General features: G+C 38.7%; 1 protein-coding gene across 3 annotated transcripts in view; it reads right to left on the minus strand.

Annotated features, from left to right (window-relative positions):
* Samd12 (sterile alpha motif domain containing 12) overlaps nucleotides 1–19,081 on the minus strand; it is a 384,995-nt gene that overhangs the window by 87,042 nt on the left and 278,872 nt on the right. Inside the window, exon 5 of one of the 3 annotated variants that reach the window (XM_048802054.1) lies at nucleotides 1,589–18,549. The exons of the other annotated variants lie outside the window; for them this stretch is intronic. Within the exon in view, the coding sequence (XP_048658011.1) occupies nucleotides 18,458–18,549 (92 nt within the window). The 3' untranslated portion in view covers nucleotides 1,589–18,457. Of the gene's footprint in view, nucleotides 1–1,588; nucleotides 18,550–19,081 lie in introns of those variants that run through there. 3 annotated transcript variants of the gene reach the window in all.

Below are 19,081 nucleotides of genomic sequence, written 5' to 3' on the forward strand. Positions count from 1 at the left end.
GTCTCAAATAATTTTCAAATACTCTTTATTAAATCCCCAACAGCATTTTGGAGTTACCTGCCAGCTTCCTTTGAGATACTGAGGGTACAGAGCTGGATTCCAAATGTAGTTATTATCAGAAAGAAGCAAATTTACAAAATTATTCACTTACGAGAGGTATCTTCTGAGGCTTTTTGGTCCTGCCTGTTTCTATGATCAAACAGAACAGTTTAGTGGGGCACTTTTCACATTGACGAACTCAAATAAGGAAGAGTCAATGACTTGGCAAGCTTGCAAGGGACCAGCTAAGTAAAAATTATAGCCTTTATATAACAGCATGGCACATGAGACCAAAAATAAAAAATGACCAATTTGATCTTAAGAAAATTTAATGAAAAATCCAGAGAGGAAAATGGGTTACTGCAGTGCTATTTCTATGGTCTTTCAAATGCAGTCACACTTTCAAATCTTGGAATTAACATCATTTGAAACTCCCCAGCCTCATGAGTTTATAAAGTTGCAGTGCAGTTTAGCCAAGAGAGTACTTGACTAGAAATCGAGAGGCCTGCAGTTTAGCTTTGACCTTGCACTAAACTGTATAAGGTCTGAACCATTATAGCTGCTATGCAAAAAGGGACTGGAATAGACAGTGGTAATCAACTGGTGGCCCTCAAAGGTAGCAGGCAGTTTCCTTTCTTATAAAAACTAACAGATGTCATGTGTTTATGCATAATATGATTGAACAGGTCAATCCAAACATTGCACTTTATTTGCTTCATATTTAGATTATATTAGTTGAAAGAGGTGACACCAGTTATTTAACATAAATTTAACGCTTTTATTGGAGGATGCTGTTTTTACTCACTAGGAATTCAAGTTTATTACTACTTAATAAGTGCAAATTATAAAAAGAATATTTCAAAAAATAAAATTCATAGGGAAAAATTAGCTTAAATGAAAATTTGTGGCTCCCAGTTTAGACATGGTTTCATGAAAATCTCAGCTTGGGATTTCTAGGATTTCCAATAAGTAAATACAGAAATAAATTTTCTCTTTTTTTTTTTCCCTAAATAGTTTTTTTTTTTTAGTTGTAGATGGGCACAATACCATTATTTGGTTTATTTATTTGTATGTGATGCTGAGGTTTGAACCCAGTACCTCACACATGCTAGGCAAGCGCTCTACCACACCACTGAGCCATAACCCCAGCCCCTGAAAATAAATTCTTTAGTCTTTTTTCCAGTGTCCTTGGAGTTTCAGTGTAGGACTGTTTTTATTTACTAACCCTAAGCTTTACAACTCTTTCCCCTTTCAATTCGGTGTACACCTGCAGAGAGAGCACTTCAACCAAGCCTCATGATTTCCTAGGCTTGCTCCTTGCTTCACTGGCCTAATTATTTTAATAAGCAGCTTAACTGAAATGCTGGCTTACATTTACATTTCAATTTAATTGTGCACAGTTCCTAATACAATAAACCTAAAAAGTCTTTTCCTATTTGTGACAGGGTTTCACTGTGTCTGTTAGGAACGCTAACAAAAAACATCTCTTTACTTCTGTACATACACCTTTTCTTTTTTCTTTCTTCTTCATTTTCTTTCTTTTTCTCTTTCTTTCATTCATTCATTCATTCATTCATTCACAATGCACATCAAAAAGAATACTAAAGCTCTATTGGTTGACCCCTTAAAAAAAAGTCCCCATCCAGGTCTGTAGGAGAGCAAAGCTGGTGGCTGTCAATGAAGCAGCAGCAGCATTCCTTGGTCATAGCTTAGGCAGCCTGGGTTCCCATCATTCAGCAAGATGAATTTTCTCAAAAGGGGAATGAACAGGAAGTGGAAAAAAGAATGACATGGAAAGTCACTTACTAATCATAGTCCTTGGGGACTGGAAAATAGAATTCCCCTTATGGTCTAATTATTCTTCGGTATCTTTAATGAAACCAAATCAGGCGAGTTTCCAGCATCTGGCTGATGTTTCAGAGGCCTGGTTTCTGTGTGTCCTTAGCTCTGAAAGGAAATATTTACTAACTTCCTGGAGTTTTCTTTTTATCATCCATTAACATTAAGTACCCAGAAATATCTTTGCTTTTTTTTCTAACATTGAAGGAAAAAGTTAGAAGAACACAGAAGATCTATGTAAATCGTCATGTGTTTTCCTTGCTCCAAACCACAAAGGAGTGACTTTGGAATGTGGTTATCAGGTCAACAAAGAGCGGCTGACTCTTGGCTGACATCCTGTTAGGCACGTAGCAATGGATCTTAAACACAACCCCGTTTTGCCTGGCAAAAGTAGATATTCACTCTCATTTGAGCTTCTACATGTGGGCCTGTCAAAGTAGAAAATGCTACAGGGTGATGCTTTAGAAACTGAATCCTATTGCCTACTATTAATGGCAGCAGGCCAGAATCAGGGATCTTGGTTAATCTAGTAAAACACATTCTGGAATCCTTGGATCAAAAGCAGTGTTTACATAAACACAGAAAAAGCAATAATAGCTACCTCTACTCCATACTACTATGGGCTAAACTTTAATCTTCACTCCATTAAAAAAAATTGCACATTGGGCATTATCTCATTTTATTTGTTCTTCATTTGAAGCTCAGAAACTTTAAGCAGTTTTAAGGACCTCAAAGGTGCTAATGGTAGCACCCAGCTGGATGTTTTTCAGGTACCTTAAGGACCATCCAGCTCTCTTTTCTTCATTTTACACATGAGGTGCAGCAATCGAGAGCACAGAGGCATCTAGACAGAACAAGGAGTGCGGACGGTAAAGCTCTGGGTTTTTCACACAATCAACTTTGATGATTCATGCTAACAGCAGGGAATGTTACTTTGACGGTTAGCTACTTGTGGGTCAGAAAAATGTCTGTTTTGCTCACATCAGCGGTGGTACAAGCTGGGCATTTAATCAATATTTGTGAATGTAAAGACAATATAGAAAACTAAAAAGAGAAAAGGGAGAAGTCAATTTGTACTTGGCTTCAAAAGATATGGTTTTCCCGAGCCATTTGCCTTCTTAGTGAATGATATCTTCATTAGTATTATCATAGCCTACTTGCTTTTTTTTTTTTCTTTAAATAACATTTTGGTGATGGAAACTGGCACCAGATGAGGGCAGCCTGCTTTCATGTCAGGTCTTCCCCACCTATCCTGACACATCTTCCTGTCAGGATAGGTGGGGAAGACACTTATGCAGCAATGAGGTATGTGCTGACATTCAGGGACATAGGCAGAGAGTCTGCCATGCAACACTGGAGAGTCAAACCCTTCCTTCCAGACTAACAGCCAGGAATACCATTTTCTTGTTCAATGAGTGCAGATCTTTTTATTTCTATCCCAAAGCTCTGGAGCCTAACTGTACATCCTCACTCTCCCCTGAGCTGAGCAAGCTGAAAAGACTGACACAGGTCAGTCAAACATGATCGACTTAGGCATGCACCATTGTTGGCAAATGGAACAAAAAGTAATTGCCTCACCAGTGAGGCAGCTTCCCTCACTAGGAGAGCGGGGTGCTGCCTGGGCCTTGAACTCTGCAGAAATTGAGGATCTAGTTTCGCAGGTTTTTTTTTCTACAGTGACATTAATAATTTACGAGTAGGCTAGCACACTAAACCACATGTGTAAGGAGGGCCTAATGGTGGGATAAATAGGGACTTCTTGTTTTTTTTTTGTGGTGCTGGAGATTGAACCCAGGCAAGCATTCTACCAATTGAGCTATATTCCCAACCCAGGACTTAACTTCTTAAAAAAAAAAAAAAAAAACAGAAATACAGAAGGATGAAAAAGAAAAAAAAAAGTAAAAATATAAGTAGGTAATGTGCAGAGCAGAAATATTATCTTTTACATACTGTCAACAATCAGAAAATATAAAAGAATCATGTAGTTATGTAACAAAAGGTAAGACTTTGTAGTTTCTACTGTTATCTGTTTGCAGTGCATCTGATTGGATCTGGGTACATTTATCTGGCTAAAGGTTGTTTTTACAATTATTTAGACTCATCAGTTAAGGAAGACTAGGTGCATTCCACTCTGTGTATGTACTGTCAACAGAACTGTCCCCCAAATTTGTAGTGCAGGAATTTATTAGATAATCACGTGAGAAGGAAAAAGGGAGAAGCTGGCTTCTAGTTTTCAGAATTGGTGGTAAAGAAGAGGAAAACAAACTTTTTGTTGTGTTTTGTTTTTGCAAATTCGGAGTCATCTAGTCATAAAAGGGGTGGAACTTGTCAATTTGGGGAATACAGATTAAATCAGAGTTCTCCATCAATTAGCAATAGCACAACATGAAATACAAAGAGAATTGGATTCCTCTAATCAGCTGAATTGCAAGGTCAGAGCTCTAAATTATTGCTTGGTTGCTTCAACTGCAAATTATTGCTTAAAGGATATTTTTATGTTTATGCATTCATTTAATCTCTGTATTTATATGCTTTTCTCATAACTATCAGAAAAATGCTGTGATGCAACTATGTATAGCAATCCAATATGTATAGGTTCCATTTTTTATTATTCTAAATCTTAGAGTTGCTTTGAAGATCTGAACTAACCAATATTCCACTATTTGAAAATGGAATCATGTCCAAACAGCACATTTGAACCCCAACTATCAATGGACAGTAAAGTTACATAATTCCACATATATGAAAGTATCAGATGTTGGAAACCCAATTTAGCATTTTAAAAGTACACAGCAATATTTTACTAAATATAAAATACATGGTGAGAAAATATATGTTATATCTCAGCTCATAGACGATTGCTCAGTAAGTGTGATGAGAATGCCAGCTATCATTTAGTGAGCATTGACTAAGAAGTTCACATAAGGACAGGTGCTAAGGAGATCTGCTGAAATATAAGACTGAAATCTTGCTCATAATGAACTCAATATAAAGGTAACAGAAGAAAGAACAACAACAATAACAAAAATGAGCATCACCAAGCATTTCTGATAGACTCTGCACTCAGCAAGGAACCATGACAATAAACTTGACACAGTAAATGAACCAGGTAGGTGCTCTCCTGCTCAAGTTGCTGGTAGAGGCTGAGAGTTGGTGGGGCCATGGTGTAGCAAAGCTGCATCTTACTGCTCTCCACCTGCCCCTGCGCTCCCTAAACTTGCTTGTTCTTGGTTCCTCTAGTGCAACATGCTCTCGTTTTACTGTTGTTGTTCAAACTGTGTTCAAAATGTTCCTCTGCCCCCAAATGCTAAAACATTCCCGTCTGTCTATAAGAAAGGCTTCCTTGAGCACAGGCCAGGTGAGCCTCTCCTGTTATATGCTTGGCATATAGAAAAATCAGAAATTTCCTATTTATTTGCAAGAATGTTTGATTTCTGTCTTTCTCCGCCATTAGGATGCAAATTCTTTGAGGTACAGACTGCATGCGCCATGTTCTTCATGATCTCCAGCATTTGCCAAGTGCAAAGCACAGAGCATGTGTGCAGTGACCACTGGTGAAGACAACACCCTGGCTATTCCTTGATAGAGCCAAGGCAGAAGCTCTGCTTGCTTCCCTTCGTACCATGCCATTCTCCCTATATGGTGAGCTCCCCACTGGTGACACCTGAAAGCCTCTGCCAGCTTGCATTATCCTGCAACATAAGGCAAGCACAGTTCTGGCCTCGATGCCCAGTGGTTAACTGCTGGTCCCTCATTCATTCATTTGTTCATCCTCTATTCAGCAAACATCTTTTAACCATCCAATCTGTGCTTGGCACTGTTCTAGATGCCAGGGATACAATAGCCTTAAAAACAGACATGAATCCTTAAAATGAATCACATTCTATTCTAAAAAATTTTACTTTACCATCTTGATCCAATTTCTAGGTGTCTGATGTATATGGCTATGTATTTAAAGCTGTATGCAGACAAATAGCTATTAGTATAGATATATTTAATATAAGGTTTATCCATGAAAAAATAATGTAATGATAAGCCCTCCATGATGGATGTATGTGAATGGCCACAGAGCTTTTCAGGAGCCAGGTGTTTATTTTGTTCATGCTCTCGTGACTGCACATATAAGTGGAATGCTTTCTCATAGTGGCTTTTGGGCTGGTTTATGTGGACAGAAGAAAACTGAGGTCATTGCCATGCAGTTGCTTAGCATTTTGTCCTTAATTTGATGTAACTGATCCTAAGAATATCCAGACCAATGTCACTAGAGTCTGATGGCCATTCAAAACTCAGAGTTACCCAAATGTTTAAGCCATGGTCACATCATTGGTACCAGAACACCACCTTCCAATGTCACAGAAGAATGTATATTAGATGAACAAGTTCTGATATGCTCATTTAAAAAGCCAGAAGAGTGAAAGTATATGTCTAGTAAATAAACTGTGACTGAAATTTAATGTTATTAGTAAGTAAATGTAGATTAAAATTGAATTCCTAATTAGAAAAGGTTAAAAAAGAAAAGACCTATTTAATGGAAGTTTCAGGACAGGAACTGGCTAATACACACTTGGTGAGAGAGTAGAATCATCAATTTCAGAAGGGCAATTAGTTCACATGGGTATACACTATGGATTCTTCAAAATGTAGATTTTTTTTGAGTGCATTAAATGTGTCTTGTGAAAAAAATCACATAATTTTTATAATATGTTTACTTCTAATTATATAATACATAAAGAGAAAAAGTTAGGTGTAGTGCTTATAATAGAAAACATCTGTCCTAGTGACCTGATTTCTAGATGTAACCACTTTTAAGTATTTTAGCTATTTCTTACAGTATTTACCCCAATTTTCCATAAACTTATACCAAGGGATTTACTTGCTAAGAATCAGTTCTAGAAATATTATCAGGTATGTTCATAGAGATTTAGGTATAGTTAGGGACATTTATCCTATTGTTATTTATAATAACAAAAAAACCCCTGGTAGCAGCATTTGTTTAGATTATTTGATTAAATGATGATAGCCTAAGTGTATATAACAGAACATAATCAGATATTTTTAAATAGCATGGTAATAAATAAATACAAATTACATGAATAAATGATAAAATATTGATAAGGATTTTCTTGGGATAGTGGCTGGTATTAAAGATGAATTTTTCCTTGTGTACTTTTTGGCCTCGAAATTTTCTTCAATAAATATCTGCTTACTTATAGTCAGAAAAATTAAGAGTTCTAAAATATGAATTATCTATTTTATGTAATCTTTGGGCTTTGATGTCAAAGAAGTAATGTGGGGTAGCATGTGAAGAAGGAGATGAGGGAAGGGCATATTTTAATAAGGCATATTTAGGACACATTAGTAATGTTGTCCTATTCTATGTGGGGAAAACATCACTGGGGCAGTGATACAGCATTTGCATAATGTAAGAAAGATAGCTTGACTACTATCAAGATCATAGGGTATAATGTATGAGGAGATCTGGAGAGAACTGGTTTACTAGAGGTTGGAATATACCAAGTCCTCAGCTGGGAAAGCAGTCAGGCTCACTGGGATTGCAGAGGGCAGGGAAGGAGAACATGCATCTCTAGGCAGAGTTTGGATTATAAAGTGGGTGGATCAGACATTCTGCAAATAAAGTACAACTGGCCTCTGCAACCATGGGTTCCATACCTTTGGATTCAACCAACCCCAGGTTGAAAATACTTCAAAACCAAAACAAGCAAACTAAACCAAACAAACAACCCTGGCTGTTACTATACTGAGCACCTACAGACCTTTTCTTGTCATTATTTCCAAAAGAGTACAATAAATATTTACACAGCATTCACATTGCATTAGGTAGTACAAATAATCTAGAGAAGATTTAAAGTCTATAGGAATACGTACATAGGTTATGTACAAATACTAGACCATTTTTATAAAGGACTTGAGCATCTTTGGATTTGACATCTGTAGGGGTCCTTAAACATGACAGCTATATGTGATTTAGATGGCTTTATCCAATGCACAAATTCACAAGTGGAGGTGACTGCATCTATACAGGCTGCCATCTGCAATATGTGGCCATTGGCCATTGTGTTCAACTAGAAAAGGGGAGAGAATGGAGGACCCTCAGGGAATTGTATGGTAAGTTTGGAAGTGGTAAATACATGCTATTTGCCAGTATGCAGTCACTTGGTGAGGCTGGGAAATAGTCTTCCTGCATGTTCAGGAAGATGAGGATAGCAGCTGTTACTCATGTGTAGTCCCAGATCAACTGCATCATGATCAACTGGGATCTTGTTTGAAATGAAAATTCAGAAGCTCCACTCTAGACCTACTGAATCAGATATTCAGCAGTAAGTACCTAAGCAAGCTCTTTGGGTGCTTCTGATGCACATCCAGAGTTGCTGAGACACTGGGATGAGTGGTTATCTAACCAGTCACTTTCATATTTACTTGTTAATTTTTAAATGATACAGATTACTGACAGTGCATGTTCAAAAAGTTGTATGCGATTCTGAGCATCTGTATACTTATTCCACTGGGAATTAAACTTACAAGTACTACAATGCACAAACATAAACACATCTTACCTCTTTTGAACTTAACATGATGCATAAAGATGTTTGTTAGAACTACATGCATTTTTAGGGCATTCACTTATGGAATCAAATAATTTTATGCACTTGTAAGCATTTCTTAAAGGTCAAAGGGTTTACACATGTCTAACAATGGTTGAACTGTTAACAGACTTTCAAGCAAATATACTGGAGTAGAAATGCTAACAACAAATTAGCACCAAATAGACTGACATGAGAAAAAAATCTGGAAACTAAAACAATCTAAAAACCTTAAAGAGAAAACACCATAGCGTATCCCACCATTGTGTACATCCACAAGAATGGGGTACTAATTAATATAAGATATATTCCATGCTTGTGTAATTACATCAAAATGGATTATACCATCATAAATAACTACAAAGAACCAATTAAAAAAATGAATAAGAAAGATCCACTGGTTGTTAATAATTAGCAAGGTGCATTCAATGTGTAGTGACTGCATCTATATAGGATCCATAGCATGTGAAATGCTAAAACAGTGAGCTCTATTAAGAGCAAAAATGTGAAGTAAAAAAAAAATAAAAAGCCATTACAATGGAAGTGGTTCTCTTGACCCATTGATCCACTGAAATATTTTCCAGCTTATTAAAATGCTCACTGGAGGCAGGTCATTCAAAGCTAAAAGCTAAGATACAAAAGCAGCTGGGCCCTCATATGCCCACTAATGTGTCATGGGATGAGTCACTGGACAGCATTTATCATGGACACCTATGAGTTACTTTGAAAGCTGGAGTACTGCACTTGTGAAATGCTGTACCTTAAAAGAAAGAGATTGTTCATTTGTTCACACTAAACAAACGCATAAGCAAAATGCCTTAATATTTCATTAATTATGTAAGACCTATTAGAATGGCATGGGTCATGATGTGCATAGATACTTTATTTTTTAACCAGCTTTTAAATCATAAAAGCCATACAGCTTTCTGGATAAAATGATCCACATAAATGGATATAGCATGAAAAGTAAATATTCTCTTTTGCATTCTCAGACATAACCATTGCCATTTGTTCCAAATGCTATTCTTAGAGAAGTTTCCTACAGGTAGAGTTCTTAACTGGTGTTTTTGGAACATTTCATTTAAAAACAAAGTATCTTAATAATCTGCCCCAAAGAGAGCAAAAATAATATGCAGGAGATGATGACAGCAAAAATTGATAAATTTGAAAAACTCAGGCTAGGGCTAAGATCAAACATATGAATACATAAATGCTGGAATTGGGAAAACTCTCCCTAATATTTTATAGCACCATATGTTTGAAGTGTTTTTTTTTTTTTTTAATTTTTTCTCCCCCATGGAGTTCACTAAAAGGGAGAGGACTTGAGGGAGAAAAATTAAGCCTGTATCTTAGCCATGGAAGCAGAGAAGAATTTGGATTCCTTTCAGGAAAGGAGAGAGAACATCCTCAGTTGTTTACCGTTCCTGAATTTCTCAGGTCACGTCTCGTAATGAGACTGGTAGCATCTTGAATCTGTAGTTGCATTTGTTTACCCCTTTGCTCAAAAGCTCATTTATGATATATTTATTGAGTGTCTACTGTGTGACATTAGCTCTGGTCTCCAAGAGCTAACAACAGAGCTGTAGAAAACAAGACTAGCATACGTGAAACATTCGGAAAAATAAAGAGAGATGATACATAATAAAGGGCTAAACTGAATATAATTAAGTGCTGGCCTGCATGGTGCCATGAGCAACACTTAATTAAATCCAGGCCAGAATCCATGTCCTGGTTCAAAAAAGAAAAAAAGAGTCTTCTACAATCTCTTACTTTCCACTGTAACTAATACCTGAGCTCAGCCCAGTATGTAATTTAACAATGACTGTATTTCCAAGTTCAAAAAGGAAAATCTGTGTTTCTTGAAATGTGTATGTGTGTTCAAAAAAATATGTTTAGATTTTTAGAGCAGGGAAGGTGGATTTGATTGCATTTAGTGATTGATTCTTCAAATTCAGTACTTCTGGGAAAAAGATAACTTAGGCTCACAAAATACTGAGAGAAGCCTGAGAAATCAGCAGGGCCAATCCCTGACCTCCAGATGAATGAAACCTCTGACCTGCTGCCTTGCAAAGAAATTAAGGTGAAATTCTTGTCTAGTTTTTCTTCCTGCATATATTGAATAAAAGTGCAAGTTGGCATCTGGTATGGGAGCATTATAAAGCCACATGTGATGCTCACTAATACAAATGCCTGGAAGGAAACTAAGTTAATACATATGGTTTTAAATTTACAAAGGACGACTCATCCATCATCAAAGACCCAGAACGCTCTCTGCCATGACATTAAAAAGAAGTGATGACGGATATCTGTTTTCATTTGTGTATCATCCTCATCCACACAGGCAATCAAGAGAAGGACATGTGTGCCTTCTTAGGACTTAATCTGGGGCATGCAGCACATTCTTCAAAGGAAATAAAAGTTCTGAGTTCTTTTAGACTTGCTATGCCAATCTTATGTCAGGGACACTGATGTTTTGGGGTCTTCAGAAGAATGACACTTATGCATACTACCAAAGTCATCCAACTAGAGGTTTTTTTGAAAAGGGGGGGAAACACAATTATATGCAAGAGACAAATTCTGGAATGGAATCCTGTGTTACATCCCTGATACTGTATAGTTTCCTTTTCTAAGAGAAAGAACATGTAGCCTGCACCTTACCCCCATGCATATTGATTGGAGTAGATATTAAGGAGAAGATCTGTTTTGGCTATGATTGACCAAGTGAAAGGTGAAACAGAATATTCCATGTCTTCCCTGTTGGCAGGACCTCCTTAGGATCTCCAAAAGAAACTTTCTTTCTGTTCCAATTTTGGCCTTTTCTATTTGGCAGATGTTGATTTTTTTTTTCTTCTGCCTGTGTTTCTAATGGAGCTTGAAATTAACATGGCTTTTTGTTTACCATCTAATTTGTGTGCCGCCATCATCAATGCTGTCAGCATAGTGCTGGGAATAGGGTTTGCTTACTGCTTCTGTTGAGCCAGCAAATGGAGAGATACAGAAAAGACGGTTCGGCTCATCCCATGCCAGTGCAAATTCTTTTTGCTGTCACAGAAATGGCTTTCACTAAGCAGCCAATGACCTTCTGCATTGTCGGCTATAAAAGCCAACGACCACCTTCAAGTGCTCATCCTCAGAGACATTATATCATACACTTAGCCTTCGACCCAGGAAAGCACATCCTGACTACCCTCCATTCCCTGTGAATAGTGGTACCCAGACTTATAACCTCTTCCTTATGATCTCCATCCTTTAGATCATCTCCCATAGGCCCTTGGGTTTGCTCCCCTTCTGCTCTTCAGATGTTCCCGATATGCAGTTGGCACCCAATTCACCTGTTTTCTTTGTTTTGCCTTCACCTTTTCATTCTAAGTTATGTTTATGTTTCATGGTCATATCAGGTTCATTTGGGAAAGAGAGAAGTAATATTTCTTCCTCCAGAAAGCATATTGAAGCTGCAACCACTATTGGAATCAGAAGTTGTGCTTTGGTTTGTAAGTCTTCACTGTCATTGACCCCACCACTTTGTCTGTTAGTCAGCTTCTGTTGCTTTCTTACCAACTCAGCTTCTTCATAAAGGGTTTTCCATCAGCAAATATATTTGAGAAACAGAATTTTTTTTTATTTTTATGCTTTAATTTAAAAAAATATTTTTAACAATTTACTATTTTAACCTTTTAAAAATGTACAGTTCAGTGCCATTAAGTATAGCCACAATGTTAAGCAACTGTCACTGGTATCCCCTTCCAAGAGAGCCTTTCCATTATCCCCAAAAGAAACCCTGTGCCCAATAAATAATTACCCTCCATTGCCCTCCACTCCCAACACCAGGGAACCTCCAATCCACTTTCTGTCCCTATATTTTGCCTATTCTAGATACCGTCTATATGTGGGATTATGCAATATTTATCCTTTAAGTGTTTGGCTTAGTTTACTTAGTATAAGGTTTCAAGATTTATTCATGCCAAAATATGTATTAGAAATGTAGTCCTTTTATGGCTGAATAATATTTCACTGCACATATACACTACATATTGTCCATTTGTTTGGTGATGGAAATTCAGGTTGTTTCCACCTTAAAGCTATTGGTATACATGTACTTTGTTTGAGTCACTTCTTTCACCAAAGGACCCTCTTCTGTTTTGTTAATTTCTCACCTTTATTCAGAAATAACATCTGATGACATCTCAGTGATTAGCGATCTACGAGTGCACAAACTGGGTCTGGATGTGGCCTCAGTTGCTTACCTGATCACTTTCAGGTACATGCTCCACTCTCCTCACCTGCTCTGGTTGTGTGGACCTACATTTCCCAGACTCCCTTGCACCCTGGCTCCTAGGCAGTTCTAACTTGATGTGCAGTACTGGAAGGAAACTGAGGGGCAGGAGAAGGGAAAGGCAGCATATCCTCTGCCATTTGCCTCTGGTGGCATCTTCAGCAGTGGCTGCATTTCCTCCTGGCTCTAGATTCCACTAGAACAGCCCACTGGATTCTGAGGTCTGCCTGGCAGCCTGTACTTCTAGGCTCTGCCTTCTCTGTCTCCAGGGAAGGGAGAAACCTCCTACTGTTGCCAATCTCTTGGTTGCCTCATTTTTGAGGTTTTGATACTCAGTTAATCAAATGTGTCTGATAATGTGTTGCCTATGTTAGTTCCTGTATTAAAGTTAATTCCTGCATTAACTTCCCTCTGTTTCCCACTGATAATTGTCTTATTAGAAAAACGAAGGTACAAAGTTTCTTAGGCCACAGAACCTGGGGCAGTGATTTCCAGTTGCCCTGAGCATATTACCTATCTGACAGAATAAATAGCTGGGATTCTGTTTTATCAGTCTCTTTGGTAGTTTGGTGTGGTCATGTGAACAATTTTAGCTAAAGTTATGTAATGAGATATGCTGCATGGCAGATTCTAAACTTTCAAAAGTTAGTTGCCCCATGTTTTGTCTGGAGTTCCGTACTGGAACATGAAAGCATGGACCACATTCTAGGCAGGGCAGGACCAAAGGCTAGAAGGAGCCTGAGTCCTTGAGAATATCTTGAGTTAAGTTACCACTGCAGCCTTGCTCTGCTTACCTCTGCAATTTTACATGAGCAGCAAGTAAAACTTTTTTTTTTTTTTTTGGTCTAAGCTGTTGTTATTTTGAGTCTGTGTTTATGGCAGCCACAGTGGATCCTAATCACTTCAGGACCCAGATCATGAGCTCAGTTTCTGTCTCTGACTGCTGATGAATTTTCCTGTATCTTTTCTTAATTAAAGCAAGGTGGCTGGTCCTCTGATCTTAACTTAAGTTTTGGCCTCCTCCTGTTTATACTTGGAATTGACCTGTTCTCCTCGAAAAAGCTTTTGAAAAGTTGAATTCCATTTAACAGCTTCTGCTTTGCCTATTACGTTTTCTCTGAAAGGGGGGTAAAATCCAAGCTGATATCCAACCTAGAAAATGATTAAAGTCTGGATGTTAGAGAATTTTTAATTAAAAGCCTGAGAACATTGTTCCTCAGGTATTAATAAAGTCAGTAAAATGGAGAACCAGCGTGACCTAACATCACGAGACAGGCTGTTAGTGTCCTAGTCTGATGGCCCCTTTTCATGGAGCTGATGGGCTGTAACTGAACCTAATGACTGCTAAGCACAGATAAATGTCACCTGCACTTTACCCAAGTGGGCATCAATTAGAAATATGGACTTTTAGCATTGTGGTTACCAAAGTTTATTGTGTGTGAAAATCATTTGGGGGAACTTGTCCTAAATGAAGATTCACATCTGTCCACTCATGATTTAGTTGCACTTGGGTGGGGGCTGCGGACTGCCTATTAAAAAAGGACCCCAGGTGCCTCTCAAGCACATGGTCTATGGGCTACACTATGAGGAACACTGTTTCAGGGGAATTCATAATGGCTGTGAGGCAGCCACAAATAGAGAAAGCAGTCATCAGCTGGGGGTGGGATTATAGGACTTTAGTTGACGTCTGTCATGTGCCAGGGATTCTGCTAGGTGTTATTCATACACCACATTAGTTTATACTCATAACAAACCTGCATAACTATTATGGTTCCCCTTGCTTTACAATAAGCAACCTGAGGCTTGGAAAAATTAAGCAACTTGCCTAAAGTTACGGAGGAGCTTCAGAGCCTGTGAATGATAGAATGAAAAAAAATTATATATATATTCATTCTGTGCCTTTCTCTATCATGCTCAATGTTTGGCACACTGACCTGCATGGAAACCATCACAGACCCTTCATCTCTGGCTTCCGGTTGATTGGATTCTGCCAATGTGAAGTGCTGACAGAGGACAGGAAGGAGGGAGGGGAGTGAGCTCAGGATGTTTATTCCCTCAGCATCCCTTACTGCAAGTGGCCAGTGATGGTGCCCTGACCAAAGGTCACAGCTCTTGTTGCTGGCTCTTTCTTATGACTGTTTCCTTCCAGGTTCCTCTAACTGTTCCTCTCTGCAGAGGGAACACTGGCCTCAGCTGGTAACTGACACCCTTCTTCTTTTCCTCTTTAACTAGTTGCATTCAAGTATGGAAAAAATAATTTGCAAATCAAGAAGGAGCTTAGCCTTGAAGTCTTTGTATCACCTGCATTTGAGCTTATTCTAGCAGTTATCCTTTGAATTATATTGATCATTTCCAGAAGGATGACCCTAATCAGAAGGATTACGGTCAGCTCTTTCCCTGCTCTGCAGGTTGTGCATGACTTTGGAGTCACAGTAGTTTCTTTATCAAGTTCTCCAAGTCATTCTGTTGGTGTTTCATCTGATCCTTGCCAGGAACCTCCCTGACTCAGACTGCCTGGTTCTGAAGTCTTCCTCTGTCCACTATTCTATATCCCTCATTCTGCCCTACCCACGTGGTGACAGTGATGTAGTAGTGACACTGGCTGAGCACTTACATGCAAGGTGCTGTGATGAGTTTCCCACACTAACATTTGTATATAATTTCCACATCCTTGCTATGTCTGGGGTACTGTTTCATCCTCATTTCACAGAGGAGGAAAACGAGGTTCAGAGAGGTTGCTGCTGACCCAAGCAGGCGATGCCAACAATGAGCAATGCACACTCCTACCAGGCACGGGGCTAGCACACATTGTTTCCCCAATGAAATGTGTGGGTGAAATCCTTGAAAGTAAAGATTTTGAAAAGTCTATGCCACTTATTTTTCAGACCTGTATTTGGAAAAATGCATTGCACCCTGTCCTCGCTTCTCAGTTCAGACCCTTCCTCTGCACAGCTGGGCAGACGTAATAGCTGTTTGACTTGTCTCCAGCCTTGCCCCACTTTCCCCTGCATCCTGCTTATCACACCGCTGGATTAATGTTTCTCAAATTCCTTCTGATTATGGTCATCCTTCTGGAAATGATCAATATAATTCAAAGGATAACTGTTAGAATAAGCTCAAATGCAGGTGATACAAAGACTTCAAGGATAAGCTCCTTCTCAATTTGCAAATTATTTTTCCAGCCTTGAATGCAAGTACTCCATATATAGCCAGAGGCCTAAAAAGAAAAAAAAAACAAAATATATTCATGATTAAACCATAATCCATGAGGACATCTTATATTTCCAACCTATAAGCCTTTGCTTGGGGAGTTTTCTTTGCTTATGATTCTATTCCTTCTCTTAAAAATTCCATGAAGTCTTTTCTTATCATCTTCACTTAGTTCCTGAGTCTCTGATTGTACTCGTCCCATATTTCCTGTCTCACTTGATCACAATTTGTGCTCCTGGTTAGGACACGAGTTCCATTCCTGTTCATTGATTCACTACTATGCTCTCCTCAGTGTATCTGCTCTCATGAAATCTACTCCTTGAGGCAAGCAACATCAGAGGTACTTAAGGAATAATGATTGAAGGAGAGAAGATCTTTAAGGCTTTCCTACTTAAAGAAAAGTTGAATTCACATCCAAGATGTTTGCTGTCACTTCCAGGAATGAGGACTGGCATTTTGCCTATAACGTGCCTTTTGCTCAGAAGGTATTTCTTTGATCTATAATCCTCCTTAGTATCTACTCACCCTTCTATCGAGGTATTACCTCTCTAATTAGAAAATAATCACCTCCTCCTGAAGGCTGCCTGTTTACTTTAAAATGTCTACTTGTTTGTGGCAGCCTGATATTATCGATTTATCTGCTTGTTTCTTTACCTTGATGGGTAAGTGGTGTTCAGTATCTATTCCATTTTGGAGCACAGTGTGCCTCACTATCCAGAAGAAACTACAAAGCCAGAGAGCTTCTTGTTAAATATTCGCTTGCAGCTAGCCTAGAGATGCAGCCAAGTAGGTACTCTTATTGTGAGATTTGGAGAAGGGTAGAGAGGTGGCGGCTGCACATCCACAGCTGTGGAGACTCTGAGTTCCACTGAGGCTATGCTCTGAGGAACAGCCAGCACTCATGGTAAACAGAGGATGCTGCAGTGATGGTGGGTTCCTGGTCTCTGGATCCCAGTAAAGACGGTGTGCACCTGGCTTCAATGGTTTTGCTGGTGTTCTTCCAAATCTCCACCTCCCTTATTGAGGCAGAGTCACCAGGTGGGTGTCTTGCTCAGGTGTCCTTTCTAGGATTCTAGCAAAAAGCCTGGACTTCCTGTCAACAATTTTGTAGGCATCCAATTTCTTATGTTCAATATTTTCTGCTTAAAATAGCTAGGATGGGCTGGGCACAGTGGCACATGCCTGTAATCCCAGGGGCTGGGGAGACTGAGGCAGGAGGATCACAAGTTCAAAGCCATCCTCAGCAATGGCAAGGTGCTAAGCAATTCAGTGAGACCCTGTCTCTAAATAAAATACAAAAAATAGGGCTGGAGATGTGGCTCAGTGGTTGAGTGCCCATGAGTTCAATTCCCGGTATGGGAAAAAAAAAAAAAAGCTAGGATGGTTTCTAATTCCTATACTTGATCCTTGATTGAAATTCCTACAAAGAAAGCTTGTTGAGAGCAGGGTCTGTATCTTTCTATTTTGTTTTTCCCCTGAGCCTAGGATAGTGCCTGTTACACAGTAGAAAAATTTTAATGTATGTTGATGTGAATAAGCATTTTACTAATCTAATGATCACTAACTGTCCTCTACTAACACATTTAATTTTTAGATCTATGAAGTTAGGACGATTTGTTTCATTTTACAAATAAAAAGTTGAGTCTTGAAAAGGTTTAGCAAATTGCTCAAAGCATCTAAAACAGGACATGGTAACATGATCAGATTCCAATGCAAGTCTGCAGTCTTCAAAATCCTTACTCTTTCTATTACGCCTTTACTACTATCTATGGTAAATGGAGCACTACCCTTTCACCTGATTTCAATAATCAGAAGAAAAAAATAGAAACTAATTTTTTAGTATTACTAATTCTTGATTCATTGTAAACATCATTACTTAGCTGAAAATGTTGACTTTTGAGAAAGAGGATGGGTTACCTTCTTGAAAAGTCAGTTTCCTGCTATGTGCAAGATACTGAATAGGTGGTCGGAGTACCTTCCCTGCCCCAATGAGCCTTTGTTCTCCTCACAGTCACAGAGGGGTCAACAGAATGCTGCTGATGGCTTCCTGTCAGGAGCTGCCTTAGTGAAACCAAAGGAATTCACAGCCTTTTAGGATTTACCAGTTGCTGGGTGGAAGATAATTGACTAGAGTCCAACGGAGAATTCCTGGGACACTGAACTGGTCGACCCAAAATGGCATTCTTCAAAAATGAGAACCCTTAGGAATTTGCACTATTTTCCAATCCCATTATGGTAATTGCAGACTGAACATATTTGTCTGTTTTCACTTAAGATTTGCTACTAGACTGATGCATCGGAATTTTAATGCCATATGATTGTGTATTCTGTAAATTAAAGTTGCATGGTGTATTGTTTGGGGATAGAATATTTTACATTTCATTACATCTGCAGCAACTAGACCTCAGCTAAGTTGTGAATTTCCTAGAACCTCAAGACATCTATCAGATACGTGCCAAATGTTTGCTTATTGTAGGAGGCACATCAAGGTGTCCTACTGCAAACACAGACCATACAATTTGGAGAAGCTGGATGTGGAAGCTGCTCTGTCTCCCCTTGAATTATGGAGCAATCCAGAGGGGACACCTAGAATGCAAGAGAAAGAAATGAGCTGGGTTGAAGTCATATGCATTCTAGAGAAAGGTCAAGGGTCAGCACACTATGGCCTCTGGCCAAGTCTGGTCCACCACCTAAAAAAAAGCTTTCTTTTTATCAATAAAGTTTTATTGCAACACAGCTAAATACACACTCATTACATTTACTAATGGCTGCTTTTGGGGCTCTACCAAGCAGAGTTGCATAGTGGCAACAGACTCAAAAATCATCTGGCCCACGAAACACAAAATATTCATTATCTAGTCCTTTATAGAAAAAGTCTGGGGATCCCTGTTTCAAAGCATTTCTGTACAATGTAGATCTGCTAGATTCACATTAAAGTTTCAGATTCATTCCAAAGCAAGTTTAAGTGACTGAAAATAAGACACAGATGCCGAGGCTCACGAGAACTTGGAGTCTCTACAGGACCTTGGTCCTCAAGAAGTGTACCAGAAGAAGCCCCTCTTTTGAATTTTCTTAGTTGGCTTGTTCTTTTTTTTTTTTTTTTTTTTTTTTTTTTTTT

The sequence above is a fragment of the Marmota marmota genome, unplaced genomic scaffold (genome assembly GCF_001458135.2).
Source record: "Marmota marmota marmota unplaced genomic scaffold, marMar, whole genome shotgun sequence".
In the NCBI taxonomy this organism is placed as follows: domain Eukaryota; kingdom Metazoa; phylum Chordata; class Mammalia; order Rodentia; family Sciuridae; genus Marmota; species Marmota marmota.